General features: G+C 39.9%; 1 protein-coding gene and 2 long non-coding RNA genes across 8 annotated transcripts in view; 2 read left to right on the forward strand and 1 right to left on the reverse strand.

The window, feature by feature from the left end:
• Positions 1 to 1,532: 1,532 nt before the first annotated feature.
• Positions 1,533 to 3,412, forward strand: LOC121881397. Its single transcript, XR_006091778.1, has 3 exons — positions 1,533 to 1,658; positions 1,751 to 1,874; positions 2,051 to 3,412. It is a non-coding gene; the product is annotated as an uncharacterized LOC121881397 (long non-coding RNA).
• A 105-nt stretch (positions 3,413 to 3,517) lies between these two features.
• On the forward strand, positions 3,518 to 11,321 carry LOC121881395. Its single transcript, XR_006091776.1, has 3 exons — positions 3,518 to 7,409; positions 7,766 to 7,824; positions 10,942 to 11,321. It is a non-coding gene; the product is annotated as an uncharacterized LOC121881395 (long non-coding RNA).
• A 9,394-nt stretch (positions 11,322 to 20,715) lies between these two features.
• Positions 20,716 to 26,115, reverse strand: part of lrfn5a (leucine rich repeat and fibronectin type III domain containing 5a) — a 166,788-nt gene continuing 161,388 nt past the window's right edge. For all 6 annotated transcript variants that reach the window (XM_042388543.1, XM_042388547.1, XM_042388542.1 and 3 more), the window contains 2 exons: positions 23,219 to 23,492; positions 20,716 to 22,327 (listed from right to left, as the gene is read on the reverse strand). In XM_042388543.1, the coding sequence (XP_042244477.1) occupies positions 21,374 to 22,327; positions 23,219 to 23,492 (1,228 nt within the window). In that variant the 3' untranslated portion in view covers positions 20,716 to 21,373. The remainder of the gene's footprint in view (positions 22,328 to 23,218; positions 23,493 to 26,115) is intronic.

A 26,115-nucleotide genomic window follows, 5' to 3' on the forward strand; every position in this document is an offset into this window, starting at 1 on the left:
ATCAACAAATACAGATACTTCTAGTTATTACTACTTTTTCTATTCAAAAATCCATTTTGAACATGTGTATTCATGCAATATAAACACAGTCAAAATATCAATAATTCACAATGCAATATTACAAATACATTTTACAGGAGTAAAATGTACAACGATCGACTGGAAATTGAATGTACACCTAGGATATTGCAATGGGTAAACAACATTTCAAGTTTATTATACAGTCTACATGTGAATGTAGAAAAGAGTTTTGTGATAACCAAGCATCCACTTATATACTCACTTGCCAGTTTATTAGATGCACCTAAAGCTGTTTTAGAGAGGTGTTGAATAAACTTAATGGTCGTTTTGGATGCTGTAGAGTGTGTTGGTGAATTGTGCTGGGTTATACTGAGAGGTGTTTGTCTTTTTATTTTGTTCACACATTTCTACCATATGTATATGTATACATACACTATATATCGTTGCTGTCCAATGAAAACTGTGTATCTCCAAAAATCCATTTTGTCAGGAGCATGAAAAAATAAATTTTTTCAGAAACTAACTTACAAAATAAACCTAAAACACTGTAATTAGACAGATTAAGCACCAAAAATGAAAATCTATCTTTACAGTCATCAGTGAACCGTTTAACATTTTAAATGGACTTAGATGACTTGTTGTGAGCAAACACTTTTTTTATTTTTTTAAGATTTTTTTATTATAATGGATTCCAATTAGTTCCGAGCTTTGAGTCTACTGTTTATGTCTGACTCAGTTGTTAATCTATCAATAACTAGGTTACCCTACACGTTTAAATACTTTTGTTTTACTATTTTAGATTGAAATTAATATAATCCATAGGCTAATGGCCAATATAGCCTAGTGTAGTGTTTAAAGCTGACATATTATACTCCTTTTCGACAAATTAATATAGTCTCTGAGGTCCTGAGGTCTTTGAAGTTTTTTGCTGACAATACCCCTGAGATTATACATTCTAGCATGTCTCTATACCCCTCTGTTTCTGTACTGTTCAGGATGGGCTGTTTCTGTGTCTATGCAAATGAGCTGCTGTTCCCCGCGCAACACTCTGGAACTGGTTGTGGCTTTCCAGCTGTGATACAATGCAAGATTATATGACCTCAACAGGGGAGACCGAGGGCAGTTGATAGTATTCATATTCATACTGGAACTGCAACGTGGAGCTGCAGTAGTGTCACTAATACTAGTATTACAGTAACACTAAGTGTATCTGTGGATCAGAACCAATGTATTAGCCTCGGCTTGATTTTACACACCCTGCCACAGTGGGCCACTACAGCAGAAAAAGTGCATTTTGCATAATATGTGACCTTTAAAACCATCTTGAACACTCATCAGATTGACCGAATCAGACTGATGCACGACAACAAAGTTCTGTGATTTTCTTGGCTCAAAACTTAACGCTATTTATTTATTATGTTAAATAATGGCAAGTGCTGTGTATTTTTCAATTGATTGAAAGGTATATTGTCATTATTTACATGTTTTGCAGATGAAGGAAGATACAAAATATCAGTGGACAAAGTCACTGTAAACCACCTTAGCTGTCCTGTGGTTGCTGTCAGCTTTCTTCTATGTACTGAACATCATGTACCAAAAGGGAGCATCCCTCACTCTGGAGTTCATACAGATGTACTGTATGTTTTGACAATGTTCTCTGTCCATTTTATAGTGTATTTCACTTTGCAATGCGAAGTGACATGATACATTTTTTTTGTGTTTGCCACAGGAGCCTGCTGGGTATAAATGAAGAAGAGCAGAAAAAAGGGCACAAAACAGTACAACATTCCACCAAAACTGCTTCAATTCCTGTCAGACCTGAGTGACTTCCAGAATCCTTGGAAGATTTAAAGGTCATTACACAGTCTCCTTTGTTACTCACACGGTCTTTCCCTCGGTCGATATCTTTCTCCTCACCTCTATCTTTCCAACTCTCTCTCTCGTTGCATCTCTGACACACAAAAACAACCACAGATGGAAGAGTAATGTTAGTTTGTATTAATAGTAATATTTTGTTTTTGCTTTACAGCCACAGAACTAGCATCTGGAACAGAGAGAAAGGAGAGGGAAGCATGTGTGTGTGTGTGTGGTGTGTGACAACAGGCGGGCTATTTTACCCCCACTCAAAAAACTAAGCACTCAAAATGATGATTTTAAATAGTTTTTTGTTCTTAATAGTTCATATTTTTTACTGTGTGATACAACAATCGTTTTCAGTACAAAACACATTATTTGGCAGCGTATTGATTTTTTTCCCCATTATAGCTGTGGGGTGCAAATGTATCACTTTTACTGGCTTGATCTGCATTCTGTTCCTGAACTTTGTTTCATTTTCAATTACCATTCTGAACCACAGAGTCAAATTTGACCCATGAAATTGGTAATTTTTCAGTTTTACATGTTCATATCCCAAGGATGTTGGTTGAGGATGTCGAGGATTTTCATGCTGAGAAAATGTTTATGGGTGTTTTATTTATGTTAAACTCTGGAATGGGTCCTTTTTGACTCAAACTAGTCATTTATCTAAAACAATGATTTTAAAATAGGTTTTTTTTGAGGGATGTCCTGATCAAGGTTTTTTTTTTTTTGCCCCTGACTTAAAATCAGTCTGATGCAGGTAAGATATACTTGGTAATTGAATAACCTCTTAAAGAAAAAAATAGCCTACATCACACCTTTCCCTTAATGGTTTTCATTTACTTTGTGACAAAAAAAGGATTGGAATTTGATTGAGCTTAATATAGCCGCTACCGATCAATTAAAATTTGTGATCGGCTCCAATTTGTCCAATCTGATTGGGACATCTCTAGTTTTTTTAACTTAATAGTCCATACAGTTTTACTGTTTAATTTTGCTAATTACCCAAAACATTTTTCAAACATGTCTTTTCTCACTATGATGATTACTTTAGTTTGATGTCTTAAGGGGGTCTTGGAGGATTTTGGAAACTTTACTTCTCTCAACGTGTATGATGAGAAGCAAACCATGTTTAGTTTGTAGGCATTGGTAATGCTACATCTATGGCACACACTGTGTTTACACCACTATGTTTACCACAGATGTGTTGAAAATTATACCTTTTGAGCAGTGCACACTTTCTTCCACTGAACTATTCATTCCACCAGTTAATAAATATGGATCCAAACCTCCTTATATCCTCCTTCATTCCACTTCCCCTTCTGCCCTGCCATCATCCCTTTCTCCCTCCTCCACCATGCCACCACCCCTTTCTCACCTTCTTCCTCCTTGAAATGAAAAAGAGGGGGAGGAAGTATATGAAAAGTCAGACAGCATGGAGTATTCAAATCAGTCTGTGCTCCCAGATGAGTGCTGCAGGAGAGTGTACACTTAAGGTGCTTTGGGAGGTAGGTTGGAGAAATGGATGAAAGAGAGGAGCAGGGGTTGTAAGAACACCTCCCTCGTCCTTTCATCCCTCTGTTGAGTCCCTCAACCCCCCCCCCCCCAAAAAGCCTCTCAAGTGTATTTGGCGCTGAGCTCTGTCTCCGTTTCTTAACATTTCGTGGCGCATGAGCAAGCCAGACATCCTCCGCACAGCATGGTGCTAGTGCAGGTAGGTGTTTGTTCTCTCATTTCACCCATTCATACTCTGTTTAAGGCTTGAGCTGTGTGACTAATTGGTTGGCAAGTCAAATTCAAGGGGTAACAGCAATGCAGAGCAACAGTGTGTATTTTGTTTTCAGGGACACAGCTTCAAAAAAACACGATTTGCAACTGAGCCAGTCTCTTTATGCTGTCATGCTGTTGTTGGCTAGAGTGTTTCAACACACTCACAGAGCTTTTTAGTCAGATTGCTTAGGAGTTGGAGGAAAAGTAAGGAGGAGGAGTTGGCTACCAGTTACAGGGAGCAAAATAAATGAAATCTAAAAATACATATATTTGGGTTTGTTTACTGCTTGTAACTGCAAACAATTGTAGCTTAGTGTTAAACTTTTAAGTACTTTAATCTTTTCTTTGCCAAGTTTCACAGACAGACTATGCATATGTTGGCGTTTGTGCTTTGCCCGACAGATGCTCTGTCAGAAATTGACTTTTTATCCAGATTTGGGCCACATTTTTGCAACTTTTTTTATTATACTTAGTCGTTTGGAACTGTATCTTTTAACTGGATAAAGGATTTTAGTCATCAGATGTGGATTTTAAGTTGTTTCAAGAACTATTCATAGCTGTGACAACACAAGAGAATCTGACTGTAGAACACTCTATATCTTATCTGAAGAAATTCAGCTGCGTTACACTTTGCCTACTGTTCTGGCTACTTGATTTGTCAGGCTTGTTTTTAGCTTGATAGCAAAGCTAAATGACTCATATATACCAATTTTGAACCATGAAGACTCTGTGTATGGAAGAGGATTAGGGCCACATGTGAGTCAGAAGTCAGAAGTCAGAATTCTGAGTTTAAAGTTTTGGATCCCTTTTGTCCTGTCTCTATAGATGAAGAGCCTTTATAGGAAAAATGAAACTCTCCTCAAGCCCACTAGATGTCCTACCAACTTCTCTATTTTTAAAGTTTTTTATATACATATTAACTAAACAGGCACTGGCCTTACATCTAGGGTGCAAGATTGTTGTGAGATAATACTGAGGCATGGATGTGACTGAATCTCTGGTCTACTGCTTGTAACAGGGTGCTTTTGGAAGTTTTCACTCCCTGGTCTGTTGCAATGGTCTCGTTTAACGGACTTTTTAAGGCTTCACTGGAGAGGATCACATCTGCTGCTGTGGCTGTAGCTGAGCTAATATCTCTAGTCAGCTGTTCACACGTATCGAGAATGGTCATCATGTTTTCAATTAGCACCGATTGGTATACCCTTAGAGATGCAGGTAATGCATGATCTACTCCATATGCTGCGAGCGTTTGCTTCTGCTCCAACAAACTCCTCAGCATATAAAACGTGCTATTCCATCGCTTGGCTACATGTTGTTGGAGCCGTGAGGTTTTCATGCCCAGTTGTGTCTGTAAATCTTTCAGACGGGAGGGGGGAAGTTGGGAGTGCTTAAAATGCCCTGCAATCTTCCTCCTGATTGAAACACAGTCAGATATACTTCTTTGGCTCAGCCTTGTTCACAAGAAGCTGTAAAGTGTGTTCCATACAGCCCAACCTTGCAACCCCACATTTCTCCATAGCTTTGGCCATTTGTGTGCATTGTCCCTAAACACAATGTGCACCCTCTCCTTTGTAATGTTCCACTGCCCAAACATGATTTCAAAAGCTTCGCAGATCGCTGTGCTGTACATGAACTGGAGCACTCCTTTACAAATAATAATGTCCTTTTCATGTTAAAGTCCTCATCCAGCCACGGGGCTGTCAAACTAAGTATACTCACTGGACTAACGTAAGAAGTCCATGGTAAAACCTATGTCGCTTACGTTGGTATCAATCACACTATGAATGTGTGTGGCGACCACATCATACAGGGCAGGTAGGGACAAGTCTGCAAAGTAGTGGCAGCTTGTGAGAGGTCACCGGGGTTCCAAATGCGTCAGTAGCTGACAAAATCCTTGGTCTTCTACTACAGAAAAAGGCTGGTCATCAAGTACCATAAATTCTATGATTTTGTCATTAATTGCTTTAGCCTTTAGGCTGTCTCTAGTAAACTTCCTGCAGTTTTGAAATCGCTTCTTTTTTTTTTTTTTTCGCCAACACTGACTGCTCGTGCTTCATATTCCCTCAATACATCTTTTTTGTGATGACAGCTTTTCAGGTGACTTAAAAGATTTGTTGTATTAAAACTCGCAGACTTTTTCCCTCCTCTCAGAAACCTTTGCACAGCATGTATTACAAATTGCAATCGTGTTGTCTTCCTCTGAAACTGTGAAAAAAGTCCACATCTCCCACCTGGTAAAGCCATGTTTGGCTCTAGTCCACACTCGTGGCTCTATCCAGGTGCAGCAGTTTGACATCATGAGTGCGACAACAGTATTGTTTGTTTATTTCTGAGCTGCATGAGCTGAGCTTGTAGCTATGGTCTCACTGTGGATCCACAGCAGCACCAGGTGGGGGGGTGGGGGGGGCTAGACTTGCTGTGTTAATTTTTTATTTCGGTGTTACTGATGTGATATGTGGGGTTGAAGGCTCCAGAGCTGTTTGAGCTATCCATCTTTGATGGAGCTTTAGTGAGGTAAATACTTTTTCAGTGAGTAATATGTAATTGATTACATCTTTCACCTAACTTCTTCCTCTTAATTAGTCAGTCATAATAATGGCAGATAAAGTCCAATACAGCCATTTGTATCAAGCTAATTTGAACTTCATGAGCTCTTTGTGACAGCAAGGAAAAAGAAGTTACACTGTGTCCTGGCAGCAAGTAATCGTCTGACTATCAGGTCACATCACATAACATCGGATGCTCTCTGTCCACACTGAAACTATTAAATATGCATTTCTGTTACGTCATGTAAAAAAAACCATGCACCTATCAGCTGTGCACTGAAGATCAGACTGGAGACGTAACCACTCAAGTAAAAGATGGGTGAGTACTTGCTGTCCTACATTTCTACTTTTTAAATAGAAAACACATGTTTTGTATGGTGATATTTAGATGTTTCTTTAGTGGAAATGACATCTAACGTAGCAAACAGGAGCTTAACCAGAAACTTCCAGCTCCCTGGCGATTTCCCTCCAGCCAGTTCCAGTGGACATGTCACAATAGATGGATGACTGACTGAAGAAACACAAGCTTGACTTACCACAAGAATGAATGCAAAATTTAAAAAAGTAAAAATGGAATTCAGCAAACAGTTGGATTATCAAGAATGATTATTTAAAGGTGAAGTCAAACCCAAACTAACCCTAAACCCTAAAATTGTGATATATTTTCAGCAAATAAAGGATTCAGTTCCATTAAGAGATATTTGATGGGTGGTAACAGTGTGTTACGTGTAACACACACCTCATGGATCCAGACAATAACAATAAGCCTTTTGGCTATTTGGATTCATAATACATGTCACTTCGCACCCTCTCTGAAATACTGCGGTGTGTGTTGGTAGCTTGATGTAAATGTCACTGTCCTTGTTTCGACAGAGATTGTAATTTTAACATCAGAGGCGGCATAGTAAACTACCTCGCCTTCCTCAGTTGTTTCAGTAAGTCATTTTTTATATTGCCTTGAGTTTTTTCACATAATGAAAATAAAACCACCCACAAACGAAGAGGACGTTCAAAATAACACACGGTATGAATACTCAAGGCCAGATGAACCTGAGTTCCAAATATGATTCTGTTCCCTATTTGTACCATCACAACCTCTTTCCTGTAATACAGTTGTTGTTGTTTTTTCTACCAGGTATAAACTGGTGATTTCCCTTCATTTAATTTCTTGCATTTTCTTCTCTCCATATAGAACCCCAGTGTTCCCTTCACCTGGTAAGGAAGAAATACTTAAAATTGCCTAAAACAAATATGTGAAGGCTTTGCTCTTGTCAGGCAGAAATCACACAAAGCTACACATTGTTGAAAAGTCCTTGATAAATGATGCCTGATCCACTAACACAACCATTTATGTAAGTCCTTGTTATTTCAAGGACCTTTTTATTTATTCTGAGGACGATTTAGTGGTCGTTTCGCCTCTCTGTCAAGTAATGCATTTGGAGATGTATAAGTAATATCATGCCAAGAATGTCTTTTTTAGGGATAAACAGAAGACACTGCAAGGTTTCTGCAGATGATTTACCCTATTTCTTAAAGTTCAATGACTCTTTCCCTATTTTTTTCTTTCTTAGATGATAATTTGATTAACTGTTTTCCTGTTTTGCTGTGCAGTCTGAACTCCATGCCCTCAGTGAGTAATTTTCAAACGCCTGCTCAGAGGGAAATAGGTAGAGCCTCATTTGTTCCTTGTGCAGTCCATTTACTTGATACTAAATGATGCTCCAAACTTGACACTTTGCACTTATTTAATAGGATACCATTCAAAAATGAAACTCATTATTTTCCTTTGAGCTGATGATGAGGTGATGTTCACTCACTCTTTCTACACACACACATTCACAAATGTACAAACCAAATCAAAAATACACACTTACTTGCTTCTCGTACATGCTGACGCCCTATTTCTCCCATACACAAACACATCACCACAGTTGGTCAGCACATGCTGACACACTCATTAAGCATTCTTTCTGGCTTTGTGAGCAAAGGAAGAGAGGCAGAATAATTTCACTCTAACACACAAACATACACACACACACACATTTGTGTTATTCTACTCTGGAGAACAATCCATTTACTTACATTACATCTCTAATTTTAACCTCTTTTAATCCTTCAATTTGACATTTGATCCTGCAGAAGTAAAGTACAGACTATTACTGTAGATGGACAAACACACACGCACACACACACATACAGCAGAATAATTAGTGTTCAGTTCATTATACAACACCACAGTCCCTAAAGGCAGAGATAATTCAAAATGGGAAATCTACTGCAAACCCACAGAATTGTGTGTGTGTGTGTGCACGTGTCTCCACACTACATGATACACCTGCTCACATGCTCATATAACCATATGGATGGTGTAAGAAGGTGGAAGGAAGCTGGCAATGAGAAGACTATCTGATACTGTGGTGGAGGAATTCAATAAGCACCAGCTCAGATTTCTCTCTCCCTCTCTGTCTCTCTGTCTCTCTCTCTCTCTCTGTCTCTCTCTCTCTCTCTCTCTCGATCAGTTGTTACTGTCTTTGCTAGAAAATTTGGTTTGCAGTCAGGTTAAAAAAAAAATATCATTCATGGACACCAACCAGACACTGCGGTTTCAATTAAAAGTCTAAAAAATATAAAACACAAAATATGGCAAAATGTGAAGACAACTCAGCTCCCAGCAGACTCAACACACCAAACCTTCTCCTGGGAAACAAACCAACAGCCCCTCTCTCGGCCCCCTTAGAGACATTTGAAGACATCAACTTGGGCTGTAGGAGGCTGTATAAGTGACATTTTCATTCTATTCTGACATTTTGTAGCCAAATAAATATTAGGCAAATTAAACGATAATGGAAATAATCATTAGTTGCAGCTCTAGTGGACATGTCTCAATGGATGGATGACTAAAGAAACACAAGCTCAGCCCCCCTTAGAGTCTTTAGCCTTAACCTGGAGGTTGGAAATGAGGGATGCAGCTCACTTCTCTTTTAAATGACTGAAAATGATATTGTCACTCTGGCCTTGGCTGCTTACTCTACTTTTGCATTCAGTGTAATTAGCAGTTTTTCTTATTTCTTACCTTCAGATTATTGCTGGTGCTGGACTCTGCTGTGATGGTTTTGTGCTGCATTTCTTTGAGATTAGCTGACAGTCAGAGATTGTGGAGGGGACTGCTTTGTCTTCTTTGGATTTTTCACCAATTTGAGTTTTGATTGATGGGTTCCTTGTTGGTTTCTTGTCGTTGATACAATAACAAGATAACAGGAGGCACATCATGTGTAAACTGGAGCATTGTTTTAAACACTTTGGGCCAAATCCACAAAAGGATTGTGCAACTGTGCAAATGAGACAAAAATAAATGCACCTCAAACTGCGCTGCTGAGCAAATAGTGTCATGGTGTGCCTGTTCCGTTCTCTGTTTAAGAGTGGCTGAGATTGACACTAAAATGAGAATAGCTGGTCCACCTTAAACGTTAGTCCACCTGAAGTGAGCCTGGTCAGGTTAGGCTAATGCATTGTCGCTAACTTCGGGGCTAACGCCCTTCAATAGATGAGTCTTTTCTTGGTCTTGAGATGCTGCAGCATTTATTAACTGACACATTGTAACCTACTGTACATTTACTGTCAGATTGACAACTTACTGCTAACCTTTCCTCTGCTGCGCTCGCATTCACAGTCACTTTTCTGCCACTTGCTCAACTACACACTCACTACTACTCTCTCTCTCTGTACTGTGCCTTTTATTCCATCCAGGTATTTTGTACTCGGGATGTATAGCATGTCATTCAGTGAAGTTATTGAAGAGTGAAAAAAAAATCTAAATGTCAGTTATTTAGTGTCACTTTAGCAAGTGTGTTAGTTTGGTCACTAACAGGACAGCAAGTTCACACAGTTAATTCAAAAGACATACTTGTACCATCAATTTCTGTCTCATAACTGTCTGAAAACCATTCCTCTTTTGTGGAGCAGTTCATACTTAAAAAGTAGGAGGTTAAATAAATGATAGCTCTAGGGCTGGGCAATATATCTAATTAATTCAATTAAAAAAAAAAGTTTTTGCATGATGTGTCAAATATCTAAATCTTGAAAAGTTTGAAGCGAATTACATTATATGCCCACCTGCTACATATACTTGTAGGGTAAAGCCCCTGCATGTTTCAAAGGAAGACAGTACAAGCATCAAACAACAGACCAGCTCTTTCTTCAACCCCCCAGGAATGTTGGCCAATAACACATAACATGACCAGACCATCTAAACAACATCCTGCCAACAGAAAGGATCAGATAAGGAAACCCCCATCTCCTGCATGGTCAAGAGCCAGCAAGATGGAAGACCAATTCACACCCCAGTGTGAATTGATAGAACCACTTGGATAAACAACCTCCACCATTTGTTATTATAACTCACCTCTAACAGCCAGTCACACACAGAGATGAGCTGGCACTAACTTTAATCCCACTGTGAACTGATTTTCAGGACTTGATTAACCAACCCAAGCACTGATCACTAGGTAAACCAGCATAAGAGCACCAGACAGCCTGCAAGTCATCACCACCAAAAACAAGCAGAACTTGCAGCACAACATATCATTATCAGTGACATACAGACACTCACAGACATTTACCACAACAATCCACACCAAACGTGGATGGACACACACAAACACACAAACTCTTACATATGTAGACATGTCTATGGACAATTAACACTTCATGTTGATATATGCGTGTAAATCATATGTGTGTTGTCCAGACCGGCCGACTTACTCATCATTACAAGATCCAGACTCCAGCTTCTCACCCCAGCACACCGAACCCCATTCTCTGCGAGAAGCCACCCCAGGGAGCAAGCAAGTATTCCTACAAAACCTTCATCAACTGGCTTAAACCTTGGTGCTTTCATAATTTGTAACTTCAACTGGCACTTCACAATTTAGCTGTTGAACCATTGATTTGACTCACTGCTTCCCAAGTAACATCAGTCATCTCATCTGTTTATCAGGTCTCTCATACCAACTGCAAAATAGATAACTCTGCATCATGCATTCAAATCATTCACTGGCCATTGATTTGTGTACCAGTTTCCTTTTCCCTCTTGTGTCTTGCTTGTAAAATGTTGTAGTGTTTAGTAATTGTAGGTGTAGTATTAGTAATAAATGTGTATGTAACTAAAGTGAACTTGTTAGTGTTTTCTTGTGCTTGCATCTCAGTCACTTAACCTTAAAAGACCTATATCCTTGCAAAAACATAATTAAGATTTATAATAATCATAATTCTAATTGACCTCTCTTGTTTGGCCAACAAGGAGGACTATTTACTTGATATTATACCTATTCTGATATGAGTTATGTCGTTAGACGAATAATTTTATGTTTGAGTTGTGCACAATAATAATACATAATTCCCCCATAAAATAATAAAGCAGTGCACAAATTCCTACATACTGTATGTGCACAGTCTTGTAATGTCTACTCATTTTCCTCAGTTTCAGTATGTTGTCTCACAGGAACCTCTGCTACTCAGCTCCTGCTTCCACCAGCTGACTCAAACTCCTGCTGGGGTTTGATCAGATGTGCTCCATTAGAACTCTCTGCCAAGTTCTGCTCCCCAGTCATGGATCATGTAACTCTTGAATTTTCACCAAAATTTCATTCATTAGTTTAACATCTAATTGAGAATGTGATGGAGCCTTTATTAGCTGTAATGCAGTGTAAATGTCATAGATTATTACCTTAAGCTTCTTCCGCTGTTGCACAAACTATCTCTACAAAAGCAGCTGCTAAATCTGTAAAATATAAAATCATAAATGAGAGAAACTGAGGGATGGAGGGAAGGAGGGAGAGAGGGGCTAAAAGGGAGAGAAAACTAGGAAGGATATAGAGAGGGATATTCTCTTCTAAAGCCTCTTACCATTAAGCATTTACAGCTTAAGAAAGGCATAGGAAGGTCAGTCAAGGAGGCGTGAACCAGGACGTAACTGACACACTTTTAAAGAGAGGAGGCTTGTGTGTGTGTGGGAGCTCCCTTCTGTGGCTGTATGGGACAGCTGTACAGCAGAGGCAAAGGGCTTTTTACACAAATTAAACAAGGAGAATTGTGGGAAGATAATTTGTTTTCCCTCTCATCTTCTCGTATGACTCTCCAGTGACTCAGGTTCCTGTTTAAACATTCACCTGATGTCTTTTGCCGTCATCGACTATTGAAATGTAAAACCAGGGAGAGAACTCGAATGGGACAGGGATACGATAGTGGTGGTGGTGGTTGGGGGTAATTTTGGTTTTAATCCCACAGGAGTCTGGGTTTTAGTGCTGCTAGCGCTTCACTCTCTTAAATTAAATAACTTTGTCAGGATGAAGCATGTCTCTCTCAGTGATGGGACATATGGAAGGTATTATTCTTTCATTATTAACAATACTAATAATCCAGAGGGAGCCTTCCACATTTTAAAAACACAGAATAAATATTCTAAACAAAAGTCAGTAATGATTCACCATCAGCTCAGTCAATTCAATTTACTTTATTAAAACAGCAATGTCTGATAATTGAAGTGAGAACATCCATTTGTAATTGTCTGTCAGAACTGTGTCATGTCAAACACTTTTCAGTAATTTAATTGCAACATGAATCAATTTCCTGCTTTGATGTTAACTGATAGTGACTTCACCATATACTGGCTGTGGCCCCCAGGTCACCTTGTTACTGTATGTGCTGCTCCATGATGTGTCAGTAATATATTCTTAAAGTAGTGTTTAGAGCAGGATTTGTTTATGGAGGAGTTTGAGATCTGAGTTCCAATTTCAGACATTTTTGTCACTTTTTTCAAACCTGTGATGTTTAGTCTGGTTAAATCAAATTCTGATTTGTCTTCCCCCTTGGTAAAATTTGTTCGGGCAGATCTGAACATGTAATTGGGTGCAGACTAAGGGTATTCTCTAACATATAATTTGTTTACTCTGGTCTGAATCAGTGTCAGAGTTGGTATACTTGTTGTGTTTTCCCCTAGATTTGGTTTCTTTTCACAGAAAAAATTAAAGCGAACCAAAAAACATCACTAAGGGCGTTTTCAGACCTGCACTTTTTAGTCAGGTTGAATCGGACTTGGATTGGATTTTCCCCCTTGGTGCAATTCGTTTGGGCAGGTCTGAACAGAGCAATCATACTCTGGTTCAGACCAAAACAACCATACTGAGACCCTTTGAGGATGCGGTCTTGGTCCAATCCCAAACGAACTCTGGAGCACTTTGTTTGGGAATGTGATCCAACCCAACTACTAGGTGTACTCTACAAGTTTAAGCGAAATGGCTCCTGTAGCCAGGTGTGCTTTGCATACTGGGGTGCGGATGAGCAAAATCAACAGTTGCTAGCAACTAGTCTGAGAATGAACTGAGGTCTGACATGGACTAGCACAACAAAGTACATTGTATTTTTGATATTTGGCAGATAGGACCTTCTCCAAGACCCTACGCTTTTGTTCCTACCCCAGATCTGACCAATGAGTGCAGTGAGTGGTCTCGTGCTTGTTGTGATGCATTTTGATTAACCTGGATTTTTCCCTGTTTGCAAAGAAACCAAACCAAGGGAAAAATGCATCAAATTTCTCATCCACTGATTCGGACCTGAGCAAACAAACTATAGGTTTGAAAACACCCAAAAAAGCAACATGAGAATGTTCACTCTGTTCACTGGTTAGCTGTGTCTGGGGAGGGAGCAAAAACTTGAACAGAGTAAGAAGGTCCTTAAGAAGGTCTTCCAGCCAGATGCAACATACTTTGTTGTACTAGTCCAGGTTGGATCTCTCCAGCTAGCTGCTAGCAACTGTTTTGCTCACATGCATACCAGTATGCAAAGCACACCTGGCTATGGGCTATCCACCTGGCTATCACGTTCCCACCACAAACTAACCACTCCAGAATTTATTTGGGAAGGACCAAGGACCAACTATGGCTGAGAGCAAGAGGGCTCAAAAATGCAAACTCTCTTATGTGTTTTTCATCATCAGCATGGAGGACTTTTATCTGCACCAAATGCAATAAAATAAAATAACTGCAAGAGAAGCTGATTGATTTGCACATGAAACTCATGAAACTCATTAAATGACAGAACTAAGCACTGTTTTAAAAGAGACATTGAAACTTCAAGACACTTTTAACTCCACGATTTTAATTGGATCAGCTGGCATGGGAGCACAAAATTTGGCGCTCCTTGCATCAACTCTCCCGGTTCAAGAGCCATGTGTGGAAACACTGGCCGAGGAGCAATTTCCACCACTGACCACCAACGTGGCAGCTGCAGCTGTGGCACGCTCAACGGGCTCCTGCTCCACACCATGCCTGAGGGAACATCAGTCAAAACAGGTGGGTGACAGAGGCAGGCGGGGAAGACAGAGGGAAATCCTCTGCTCCCTACCTTCTTGTCCAGAGCTGAGGCTGGAAAGACATTTTATGGCACTGAGCCCAGACTCGTCCCTTGACCGCCATCCCTCCGCTGCACCCGCCCCTCCACCATTTCTTGCTTCCACCGTGGTGATTGGTGATCCCATTGTTTGGAGGCTCTCGCTCCTCTCTCATGGAACCGCTGCAGCAGTCCACTGTTTCCCCGGAGCCTGTGTGCTAGACCTCAAAGCACAGCTTCCAGCCATGCTTGGAAAACACGCTGAGTACTGTGGTGGCACTCATTGGCAGCAACAACACACTCACCATGAGTTTGAAACTTTAAGATTTAGAGAAACTAGTTTTTAATCAGCTAAAACTCAACACAACACTGCCAACAGAGCTATCAGTATAAATGGTTTGGTTATAGTTCCCATGAATAGGAACTCATTTTTGTCTGCAAAACGGACAGAAATCAACACTGCACTGGCTCTTTTTAATATATTCTTACTGAGACCTGGTTGGGCACAGATGCACCTGCCACACTGACTGAAGCCTGTCCACCCAGCTACACCTTTTTCTATTCGTCCAGAGGGAAAGAAGGGTGGAGGGGCAGCTGCAGTCTACACAGAGACAATGAAGGACACATTTCTAGGCACATTTCATGCCTTTTAATATAACACCATTTTTTAAAATTCTCAGCCTCATCCCCTCTTTTTAAACGTAATTCTCACACTTACTGTCTGTCATTCACACAAGCTATGATACCTGCATTTTAATTGGTGATTTTAACATACATGTATCTGGCAGATACCAGAGCCGAAGAGTTTTAAGAATTGTTGGAATGTATGGTTTTTAAACAGCATAGTAACATTGCCAACTCAGAAACATGGACACACCTTGGATTTAATTATATCATATGGTCCTATTATCACTATATCTTCTGTCACTGATCTGGCTGTCTAGCACCACCACTGTCTTTTTTAACTTTTTTGTTCATTCTCTGCCGAGTACCACAGAACATATCGTCCAAAAATGCTGCATTACCCCTGAAGTAGCCACAACTCTCACATCACATATTACAGCCTACAAAAAAATCTTACTGCCATCCTGTGAAGACTTAGTTAATGATTTTAAGCATAAAATGAAAACAGTGCTTGACACAGTTGTGCCAATTAAAACCACAAAATAACTACAAAAAAGGTTGCCCCATGGAAAAATAGTCAAATCATGGAACTAAAAAGAGACTGCAGAATTGCTGAGCGCAGATGGTGAAAAACAAAATTAGTAATACATCACAATATACTCACCGAAAAACTTGAAACTTACAACAAGGCAATTCAAAAATCATGGCAAGCATACTTCTCAAACCTGATAAACATAAACATTCACAATCCCAGACTGCTCATTGGTACAGTAGATTCTCTGGTAAATCCAACAACTAACTACAGTATTAAGCTTCCAGGTTCTAAATGTGAAGAGTTTGCTGGCTACTTTAGGGAGAAAATAATCAATATCTAGGATCTGCCAGCAGAACAAGCACACTGCATTTTACCTATATCCTGCATACAGAGTGATATCAAGTTGGAACGTTTTGACCTGGTTGATGCTGAAAATAGTAACAGAACTAAAGCCCTCCACGTGTTCACTTGACCCAATTCCTGCCTCCCTTTTTAAAACTATTTTTAATTATGTATCTGAAGGCATCCTTGCCCTAGTAAATCACACCATACAGCTTGGTGTAGAGTCTGGATATTTTAACACCCAGCAATTTTAGACTGATTTCAGATCTCCCATTTTTAAGCAAATTTTAGAGAAACTAGTTTTAATCAGCTAAATACCCTTTTAAACTCAAACACTAAATTAGAAATGGTCAGGTTTTAGGACACATCATGGCACAGAGACAGCCCTGCTAAAAGTAGTGAACAATATTAGAACAAATCTTGACAGCAACAAGCCTTCAGTTCTGGTGCTACTTGACCTGAGTGCTGCCTTTGACCTTTGCCTTGACCACCAGATTCTTTTAGATAGATTAAGTGAGCATGTTGGCCTGTCTGGGATTGTTTTTAACTGGTTTACCTCCTATCTTTGAGGGGGAAAAAAATGGTATCTATGACCACTCCTCCAAACACTATGAGGTTACCTGTGGGGTACCACAAGGATCAATTTTAGGACTGTTACTTTTTAATTTGTACATTTTACCTATGGGCAGAGCCATCAGGAGGCATCTCTTTCCACAGCTATGCTGATAATGCTCTATGTGGCTGTGTCTCCTGATAACACTGGGCCGATTGACTCACTTTTTAACTGTATTTTAGACATACAGGCCTGGATGTCACAGAATTTTTTGCAGCTCAACCAGGATAAAACAGAAGTACTGATCATTGGTTCAGAAGCTCAGAGAGCGAAGTAAGCCTCCAAACTGAATATACTGGGGCCCAAACCAAGCCAAGAAGGACGAAATCTAGGAGTGATTTTTGTTTGATTTTAATTTCAAGGCTCATGTGTGGGGTGTCACAAAAACAGCATTTTATCATTTGAAGAATGTCTCCAAAGTGAGGCCATTTCTCTCTCTGAGCAACACAAAGAGACTGATGCATGCTTTTATAACTGGTAGGCTAGACCACCGTATTTTCTCTAATAGTGGCCGGGGCCTTTATTTACCTCAACTGCAGAGGGTACCAGGCCTTTATTGGAAGCAGGCTTATATTAGAGAGAGGCCTTTATTCCTAATTCCCTCTGTTTGATAAGTATATTTGCTCATATTTTAGTATGAAGCCTCCCTGTTTTCTGATCTGCTTCCGTTTGCTCTGTTAAATTTTTGTTACTGCATTATTCTATTAATAAAATAAAAGCCTTAATTTCCTGACTTTTATTGTGAAACATTATGCAAACATTTCAATATAACTTGTGTGAAGTATGACCGGTCAAGTACAGGAGGCGAAATATGGCCAGTGTCAGTTAAAAACTAAACAAATCTGAGGTAACATTACGCTGGATATAAACATTAATAGCCAGTTAACAGCACAGTCAAATATCAAACATCAATCAGCTGTCTCTCTAGCTCCAAGCTAACTTTCTTCCTCCAGCTAGCCGTGCTCTCCTCTTGTCAGCTAACAGCAGCTCACGTTTCTGTCTTTTCGAGTATCTGATTCTTTTCGGGTTAGTGTCAAAAGGTCTTGCAGTTTTCGCTCCTTAATTTTCCTCCGCATTTTGCAAAACTCTCTCTTTGAATTTGACGTCAAACTTCCGTCTGATGGGTGCCATGTTCGCTCTCTACAGTGTTGTGGCATTGGTGTTATGGAAAATCTAGTCACTGACACTTGCACAGGTCTTATATGGTACTTCAGTTATAGCTACCGCCATCTTGTGGCACTTGTATATTACTACAAACCTCAGTCACATTATAACAGGTACCAAGAGGTGAGGGGCAGACATTTCTTTTCATTTGATAACATATAAAGTAAAGTTAGGCTTTGCTGTCGGTTTCCCAACTCATTTTTAAAAAAGACAAGAGAAAAGGAGGGAGAGGGGGCTAGAGAGTGAATGAAGAGATGGAGCTGGTAAGAAAGCAGTGAATCAGATCAATAGAGCACAAATAAACACACACAAACCCCCGCACACCACCGTACAACCCTTTAGCGGTGCGCAGCAACACCTGATTTGGTCTGAATACAGCCTCAATATATCCTTGTTTTTTCCCTCCCCGGCCTGTATTTGGGGCCGGCCTTTATTTTTTCATGTCGACCACACCCCCGGCCATTATTGGAAACCTGGTTTTTAATTGAATACCGGCCACTATTAGAGAAAATATGGTATTGTAACTCTCTCCTTTCTGGTCTACAAAGAATGCAATAAATCAGGTAAAGTAACTTAATAAAAAATTCTGCTGTACGGATGCTGACTGAGACCAAAAGGAGAGCACACATTACAATTATTTATGTCTTTATACTGGCTACCTGTTAGTTTTTGTATTGATTTTAAAATTCTTTTGTTGCTTTATAAGGCACTACATGGCCTTGCACCAAGCTACCTCTCAGAAATGCTTTTGGTTTATGAACCAGGAAGGCCCCTCAGATCCTCTAGCTCTTCTCTTTTAGCTGTTCCACAAAGCAGAACAAAAACATTTGGTGAAACTACTTTCAGCCGTTACGCTCCGAGCCACTGGAACAGCCTTCAGGAGGATCTGAGAGGAGCGGAAAATATTGATATTTTTGTCTTTCATGAAGTGTTTTATAATTGTGTGGTTTTATTTAATGGTTATTTGGTTGTTTTGGTTTACATTAGTCTCTAAATCCATTTTCAACATCCTACATTTTTCCAATCACTTGTAAAGCACGTTGAATTGTGTTTGATTTGTTTGAAAGGTGCTATGTAAATAAAGTTTGATTGATTGATTGATTGAAAGAAAAAAAGACCAACTCAAGTATTTTGTGAAGGATGTAAATTTAGCAGCAATTCAAAAGATAAGCTGCTATTTAGCCTATCTGCTGATCGTGGGAGCTGTGAAGGAATTGCTTTTCTTAGCAAACTGTATATATTTATGAAAAAATGATCCGTAAACCATGGCAACAAGTATCTACCAGTGTTGGTATTTTCTCTGACCTCTGAAAAGGAGGTAAAACAGCAGTGTGTTTTGCTTGTTTTGTACTAGATTTGAGCAGTTTCTTGATAAAAAGTAAGTGAAATGTAACTAACCCTTACTCTTAATGTAACAGTACAAACGCCTCTTTTTGCCCCTTTTGTACCTCATCTGTCCATCCTCTTTTGCAACATAACTTACAATTAAAAAAAAAGTTATTTCTTGAGCTTTTTGGACCACCAAGAAAGATGAATTAACACACATGGTGTGGTAAAATGCAGCTTGACCTGCTATCAGCCACCAGAATTTGATTTCCCCATGTGGATCCATGATGATGATCCAGTTTAACAGAACTGTCCAGTTAATGAGTTACCTGGCAGTCCATGTAAAGCCTTCTTTACATGTCTTGTTCTGTTTGTATAGGTCAGTGTGAGCATGAAATGGACCAGAAATAAAAGGTAACAATGTACTGTGTCATTGTTTATGTTAGTGTGGACCAACAGAACAGGTGTAAAAGCAACCTTAGCAATAAAACCATTATATCTAGCTACTCCTATTAAGTTCCTCATGTAGTTGCTGAGAGCCAAAGTCCTGCTCATCTCTAGTCTACTTTCCATTCCACAAGCATGTGCTGCTCCACTGGTTTTCCCAAAGCAGCTTTTTTATTTACTGATGCCTCTAAAAAGCTGCTAAACAGTCTACTGCTGCACTAGATAATAACATTTACTGTAAATTCATCAGCATTTTAACAAAGATAAAACAATGATTATTTTTGTTAGCATTCAACAACAACAAATCCCATGAGTCTTAGTCATTGGCACACTGTCAAAGCCTCATGGCAGCATTTTTTTTCTGAAGTGTTACACTCCTATGAATGCATTTGCAGTCAGGGAAAAGTGGAAGAATTGTGAATAAACAGCCAGATAATGTGTTTGTGGGTTTAGGTTCAGGGTTTTTAGCTTATCATCAATACATCAAATCACAACAAGAACAAAAATTCAAATGTTCACTTATTCTGTATGCCAAAATATCTTTTAGACATGTGTGCACTTAAAAACTGATTTATAACAAATTTAATAGATTTAGTTCCATTAATTATATAACCATGGATTTAAGTCAACTCTAAACATAAAACACACTTGTCACATTTCCAGTTTTCATTTTATCCCTTTTTATTTTACACAACATAACAACACAGTACATGTTGTCTTTTTCTGTACAGAAGTTTTCCGGGAGCTCGTGACCAACACAGGCTGTAGTATACCAATATCAGTCAAAAGCTCACAAGGTTTTTATGTTCTTTTTTTTATTCTTCCCTTTAAAAAATATCAATTTCATAAGAGGTCTGTTAAAGTCTTCATCTGTTTGTTACGTTATGTCTCAGTTTGTGTCTGTGTATATGTCAAGAAACGTCTGTTTTCCTCAGTAGGTAAGAAAGGCTATGTGTGAAATCTCTCTCTTCCTTTGTCCCCTCCGTCCTAATCCCTTGTTCGCGGAGCATGGTGGAGTCCTAAATCCGGTTATATCATCTGTCAGAGGGTCTGTGCAAAAGAAGGCACCGACTGCTATTCTCTTGCCACGGTATGGACACACACTTTCTGTGGGCGTGTGAACGTAGAATGGTGTGCTTTTCAGTTCTTGTATTGTTTTTTTTTCTTAATTCCTTTTTTTCCTGCAATAATTCCCTTTTTGTTGTATTTTCAGATAAGGTGAGTGTGAGTTGGGAAATGACGTGGCGAGCCCATTGTCTTATTTTCTTTTGTGCTATAAAGTGGAACCAACGAGACAACTCGAGGACGCAACGTGACAAGGCAAGTTATCCACTCGCTGAATGACCGACTGCGAAACAGATAGGAAACTGTCAAAGTGGAAAAAACTGTAAACTGAATACAAAGAATTGTTGCAAAAAGTTATGACAATAAAAAAAAAAGAAAAAAAAAACTGGTTGAAAAAGAAAAAGTCACACTCTCACACAGAAACACACAATCATCCTCTCACACACCTATAAACAAAAGTGCAAACATGAACACACACATACACACCGAAAACGCACACTCTAAACAGTAACGACACACGCTCTGTTTCATATGTCACAAACACACTTTTACCTTCATTCATACACTTATAAACAAATTTAAACGAACATACACACACAACCTCAGACACACACTCATAGAGGATAAACAATAACGGATAAACCAAAGTTTATTTTATGGTCTCTGTCTCGTTCCAGTTTAAACCGTGCTTTCTAAGATCCAGTCAGAGTCACACCGCCCTTTGTCCGAGTCTCCATCCCCTTCTTTGGGGAGTAGCATCCCGCTCATTGATTGGCTCCTTTTGTTTCGCATTATGCGCCCTAATTTGGGAGCTCCTCCTCCTCCTCCTTGATGGGACAAGTGAGTCTTTGAGCCTCCTTCACTGAGGGAGTACCTCCTCCTTGCCCTGCTCCTCCCTCCCTCCTCCACAGGGAGAGTCTGGTACTTGGTGGAGGAGGAGGAAGAAGCGCGAGGAGCCCGGCGCAGGATGGGCGTCTCTCTGAATCGGATGGAGGGGACAGGGCTCGGGGTGGCGAAAGGGCTGGAGAAAGGGGGAGGGGTGAAAGGAGGTGGGGTTTGGTTGAGAGACGTGGAGTTGTTGCGGTTGGTGTTGAGGTTCTCCAGAGGGGTGGAGGACGTGAGGAGAGCAGAAGAGGTGGTGGAGGAGGAGGAGGACGGAGGGCGAGGGGAGGAAGAGGGGAGATTTTCAGGGGTGGCTGAGGCGTTCGAGCCTGGCTTACTCGGAGCAGGCTTGCGCTTTGGCTTGGTCAGTGAACCGGAGGCGGTGGGTGACAAGACGCCAGCTTGAGCTCTCTCCGAGGCCAAAGATCCTCTCTCCTCACCTGCTTTCTCTCGCTCCTCGGCTCCACCTGTCGGGCTTCTGGCTGTCCAAGTCTGACTGAGTACCGATGTGGCTGTGGAGCAGTCAGGCAGGGAAGAGTCGGACGACTGAGTCATCGTATCCTTGCCCCCTCCTCCTGCTCCGCCGCTTCTTTTCTTTGTGACTCCTGAGTGGTCTTCTAATCCGATTGAGCCGTGTTTAGAGGCGCTAGGAGTCACAGTGCATCCCTGCGACTGCTGCCCATTGGTCTGTGAGTGAACGTTGGTCATCGACATTGAAACGCCTTTACCACCCTCACCGGGGTTACACACCTGAGAAAAACACAGAAGGAAACAAGGAGGTTTTGAGTGTTTTTCTTGTACTGATTTGTTTGCGTATTAACCCTTTCGAGTATGCAAGTGAAAAACTACATCACTTTTTTAGCTGTATTTTAGGACAAATAAAATGATGATATAGAGTCAAAATTATGACTGTAAGACAACACATCCTCATAAAAAACAACAACAGTATAAGTCTAAAATTCCGGCTGGCAAAAACAACCTATAGTTACGTTTGCGGCATCTAGCAGCCATAGTAATGGACTCTGGCTTTCCAAAAACTGTTAGAAATCACTGTTAAAAAAACAACTTTGGTTAAGGTCTGGTTAGGTTTAGGGAAAGATCATGATTTGGGTTAAAATGATCACTTGAATATATGTGGTCTATACTTCCTTAAAGTTATACAACCTTTGTTGTCATGGCAACAGTAAACACCACAACGTTATGGTTTTTTTTTTTAAAAAATGTTAAAAAAATACCCTAAACACTATCATGATGCAATGAAGGCAGAATGCAAAAATAAATAAATATCTCTCCAAACTTTTCATCTGTTTTTTTTCTTGGCAGAAATGGCCTGCCATAAAAAAAGGAAATGGGAGATAATCATCATGTAGAAACAAAGAAACTCGATGGAATTTGGTTGGGTGTTTGTTATATCTTAAATGGTCGAAAATGGCTTGTGAGTGTCTGTCTACTGTAGCGAAAACCTAGCATGAAAGCACTAACAGCACTAAAAATCATGGGTGTGCCAGTTAATCAGAATTAGACCAGGCATATACATGGCTGCCATGCCAATAATGCCAATTCACATGCATAATGAAAACTCTTCTCCTCTTCTTCTCTCTACTTTCTGGCCAGAGTGCATTAAGAGAGACAGAGACCCACCTTGTACCGTATCATCAGAATGATGATGAACACGAGCACAGAGGCCACTATTATCCCTCCGATGATGATGATCATAGTCCCACCGAGGAACTGAGACTGCATAAAATGACACCTCATGTACTCTGACTCAGTGGTGAATTGCACACAGCCGACCACACGGGTTGCTGTCAGCGAGGTGATGACATCGTCATAGATGGCCAGCACGCAGAGGTCGTACTGGGTCCCTGCTGCTAGGTTGTTGACCAGGAAGTTCTTGCTCGATGGGGGGATCATTCTGTGGACAGGAAATACAAAATATTAAATCTTTGTGAACATCAACAACTAGACGAACAATGTAAATGCGCAATAAGTAGAGGAATGCACTGGAAAGTTAGGGTTTGGATTCCCATTGGGACCAATCATGTTGGAACAATATATACACTCACATCATTGTAAATTTCCTCAAACTACTGTATAGTTGTCATTTATATGGTCTGAAATAAGGCGTATTAGTCATATTGAAATCACAAGAACAGCCAATTTGATGTTCATCAACAACTCTGAAGCCCTACCTGCTCATTCATTATAATCTGCCCTCAGTGCAAATGTTACACCTGCAATAACAGATGTTCTGGCCACTTGGGGGCAGCAAAAAAGTAAATAAAATGTATTTTTAAAAAATAATAAAATAAAATCCGCAAACACAACATTGACATATAATCACTTTTTAAGTTGAAACAGTTGTAGACAAACAGTTGTCTATTTACACATCCCACAGTAACGGAGCAACATTCGCATTTATTTGGAGTCATGTTTGTGTAAACCTGATAAATTTAAGTCAAATATTCACTCTCCTTTTAGCTCTGTTTTCCTCTCCACTAACTCCTAAGGGAAATATTTGGCGCTGAAAACAGCTGCCTGCTGCGTCTGGAAACAAAACTGATGAGAGCTGTGTGAGTGAACCAAAACAGTCAAGTTGTGGCCCGTAAAACCAAACAATGAGTTAAAAGACACTAAAGCGCTAAATTGGTTGATCATTCTCTGTAGGTTCATCACTATGCACGACCCGTTTTACATACAAATAGTCATTTGATACTTGGTTAATATAAAAATAGTGATTATTGCTGTTGTACAGAACTCTACCGTCCGTACTCACTCATTGTCATATGACTTGGGTAAAATGTTAGCTATATTCCTTTGTATAACAGTAGGTGGACATGTCCTCAGGCAAAGGCAAAGGAGTCTAGTGTGTGATAATAGCAAATACATATGCTTTCTGCACATTATAAATACTACATTAACCCTGTGCTTTCTTTCTACTACAATTCTTTCTACTCTCCTACAATATGTAAGGATTGAAATGATAAAGAATCAACAAGCTCAGCTCCATTGTGTATAGCTGGGTGCTGAATCCTCAAAAACAAAAACCCAGAAGACAGCAGCAGGACAGCACTCCAATTAAATGATGTATTATTGCACGGACATTTCAGGCAGACTCCCTTCCTCTGTGTACAAACTGGAGAGTTGCACCCAAGTACAGGTGTTCTTTATTACAAAATATTTTGTGTTTTGTCTTCAGGTTTCACAATGAAACATAAAATTTGTTTTCAGCTCACAGTGAATCAATCCGGATATTCATTTAGACAAATACAAAGGTTCTTTGCCACTTGTGTTTCAGTTTGTTATTCTTCACTGTAGACTTGTCACGTTGACCAGGGAATTTGCACATCTGCCCTTCAGTTTCCCTAAAATGGTTTGTCAGCTTTCCTGGATTTCCTCATTAAAATGCTAATGGAATTCCTCATTAAAACCAGTGAGGGCGGCTAGTTCACAGCCCGTGGCCTGGTGTGCACTGAGTGGAGCAGAGGGCTGTTTTGGCCAGGTTAAGCATCTGGTTTAGAGTTAGAGTTAAGTGAAGGTTAGAAGACATGTTCAGGTTTAATGGTTGGTATTAAGAGCCAGGGAATGGATGTACAGGTAGGTCATTAGAGTGCCCTCAGTGGAATAACAGTACAACGCTGTAAGAATGTGTGTGTGTGTGTGTGTGAGCATCTATATGACCCCATGAATACTAATAGGACCATTTGAACGCTGGCTGACCATGAGTGTTCTCCCCTTTTGCTTCTCTTGATGTTTTCATCACTAAGGAGGCGAACCTTGGCCGCCAAAGTCACACACACACATGCACCCACGCACACACAATGCCATTATTTCTGTGCTGGGACACATAAAGTGACATTGAAGTGTGCAGGTTAATGACAGGAGCGAATGTCACCTGCTCCTACAAGCTCAGATACAAGCAGCCACATTTGTATACACATACATACACAGACAGAAATTAATCTCCATATTATTGCTGCGGCCTTGGGCTTCATTTCTGTTTATAAATGTGTGTGTGGCTGTGCGTTAGTCAGCAAAGCATTAATATCTTTGTGAAAAAAAAGGAAGTTTGTTTTATTATTAGTCTATTGCCGGCACATTCTGGGTTCATCTTTTTCTTGCAGGCTTAAACACTGTCATATTCTCAAACAGAGGCTGCTGTTCGTTAACTCATTAATACAGTATGTCTCTGATATATACATATATATATATATGTGTGTGTGTGTGTGTGTGTGCATATAATAGAGAGACAGAGTAAACAGTTATGAATATTTATTGGATTGTTGGAACATTTCTTGACCCTGAAAGCTGGCACCCTGTGATTCTTTGATGATTTGGACAGTGTGAGTGCCCTTAGTCACTCACATAGGCAGATGGTACATGCATGCACACACACATAAGAGTTAATATAATCATGCTTAAAAGTGATAGAACACACACACATGGCTGAGCCTCTTAAATATTAATGTATCCTTGGTGTAAGTGCCTGTAGTCTGATTAGTATATGATTTATATCCATGACATGGAGACGTGACAGT

The sequence above is a fragment of the Thunnus maccoyii genome, chromosome 16 (assembly GCF_910596095.1).
Source record: "Thunnus maccoyii chromosome 16, fThuMac1.1, whole genome shotgun sequence".
Classification (NCBI taxonomy): domain Eukaryota; kingdom Metazoa; phylum Chordata; class Actinopteri; order Scombriformes; family Scombridae; genus Thunnus; species Thunnus maccoyii.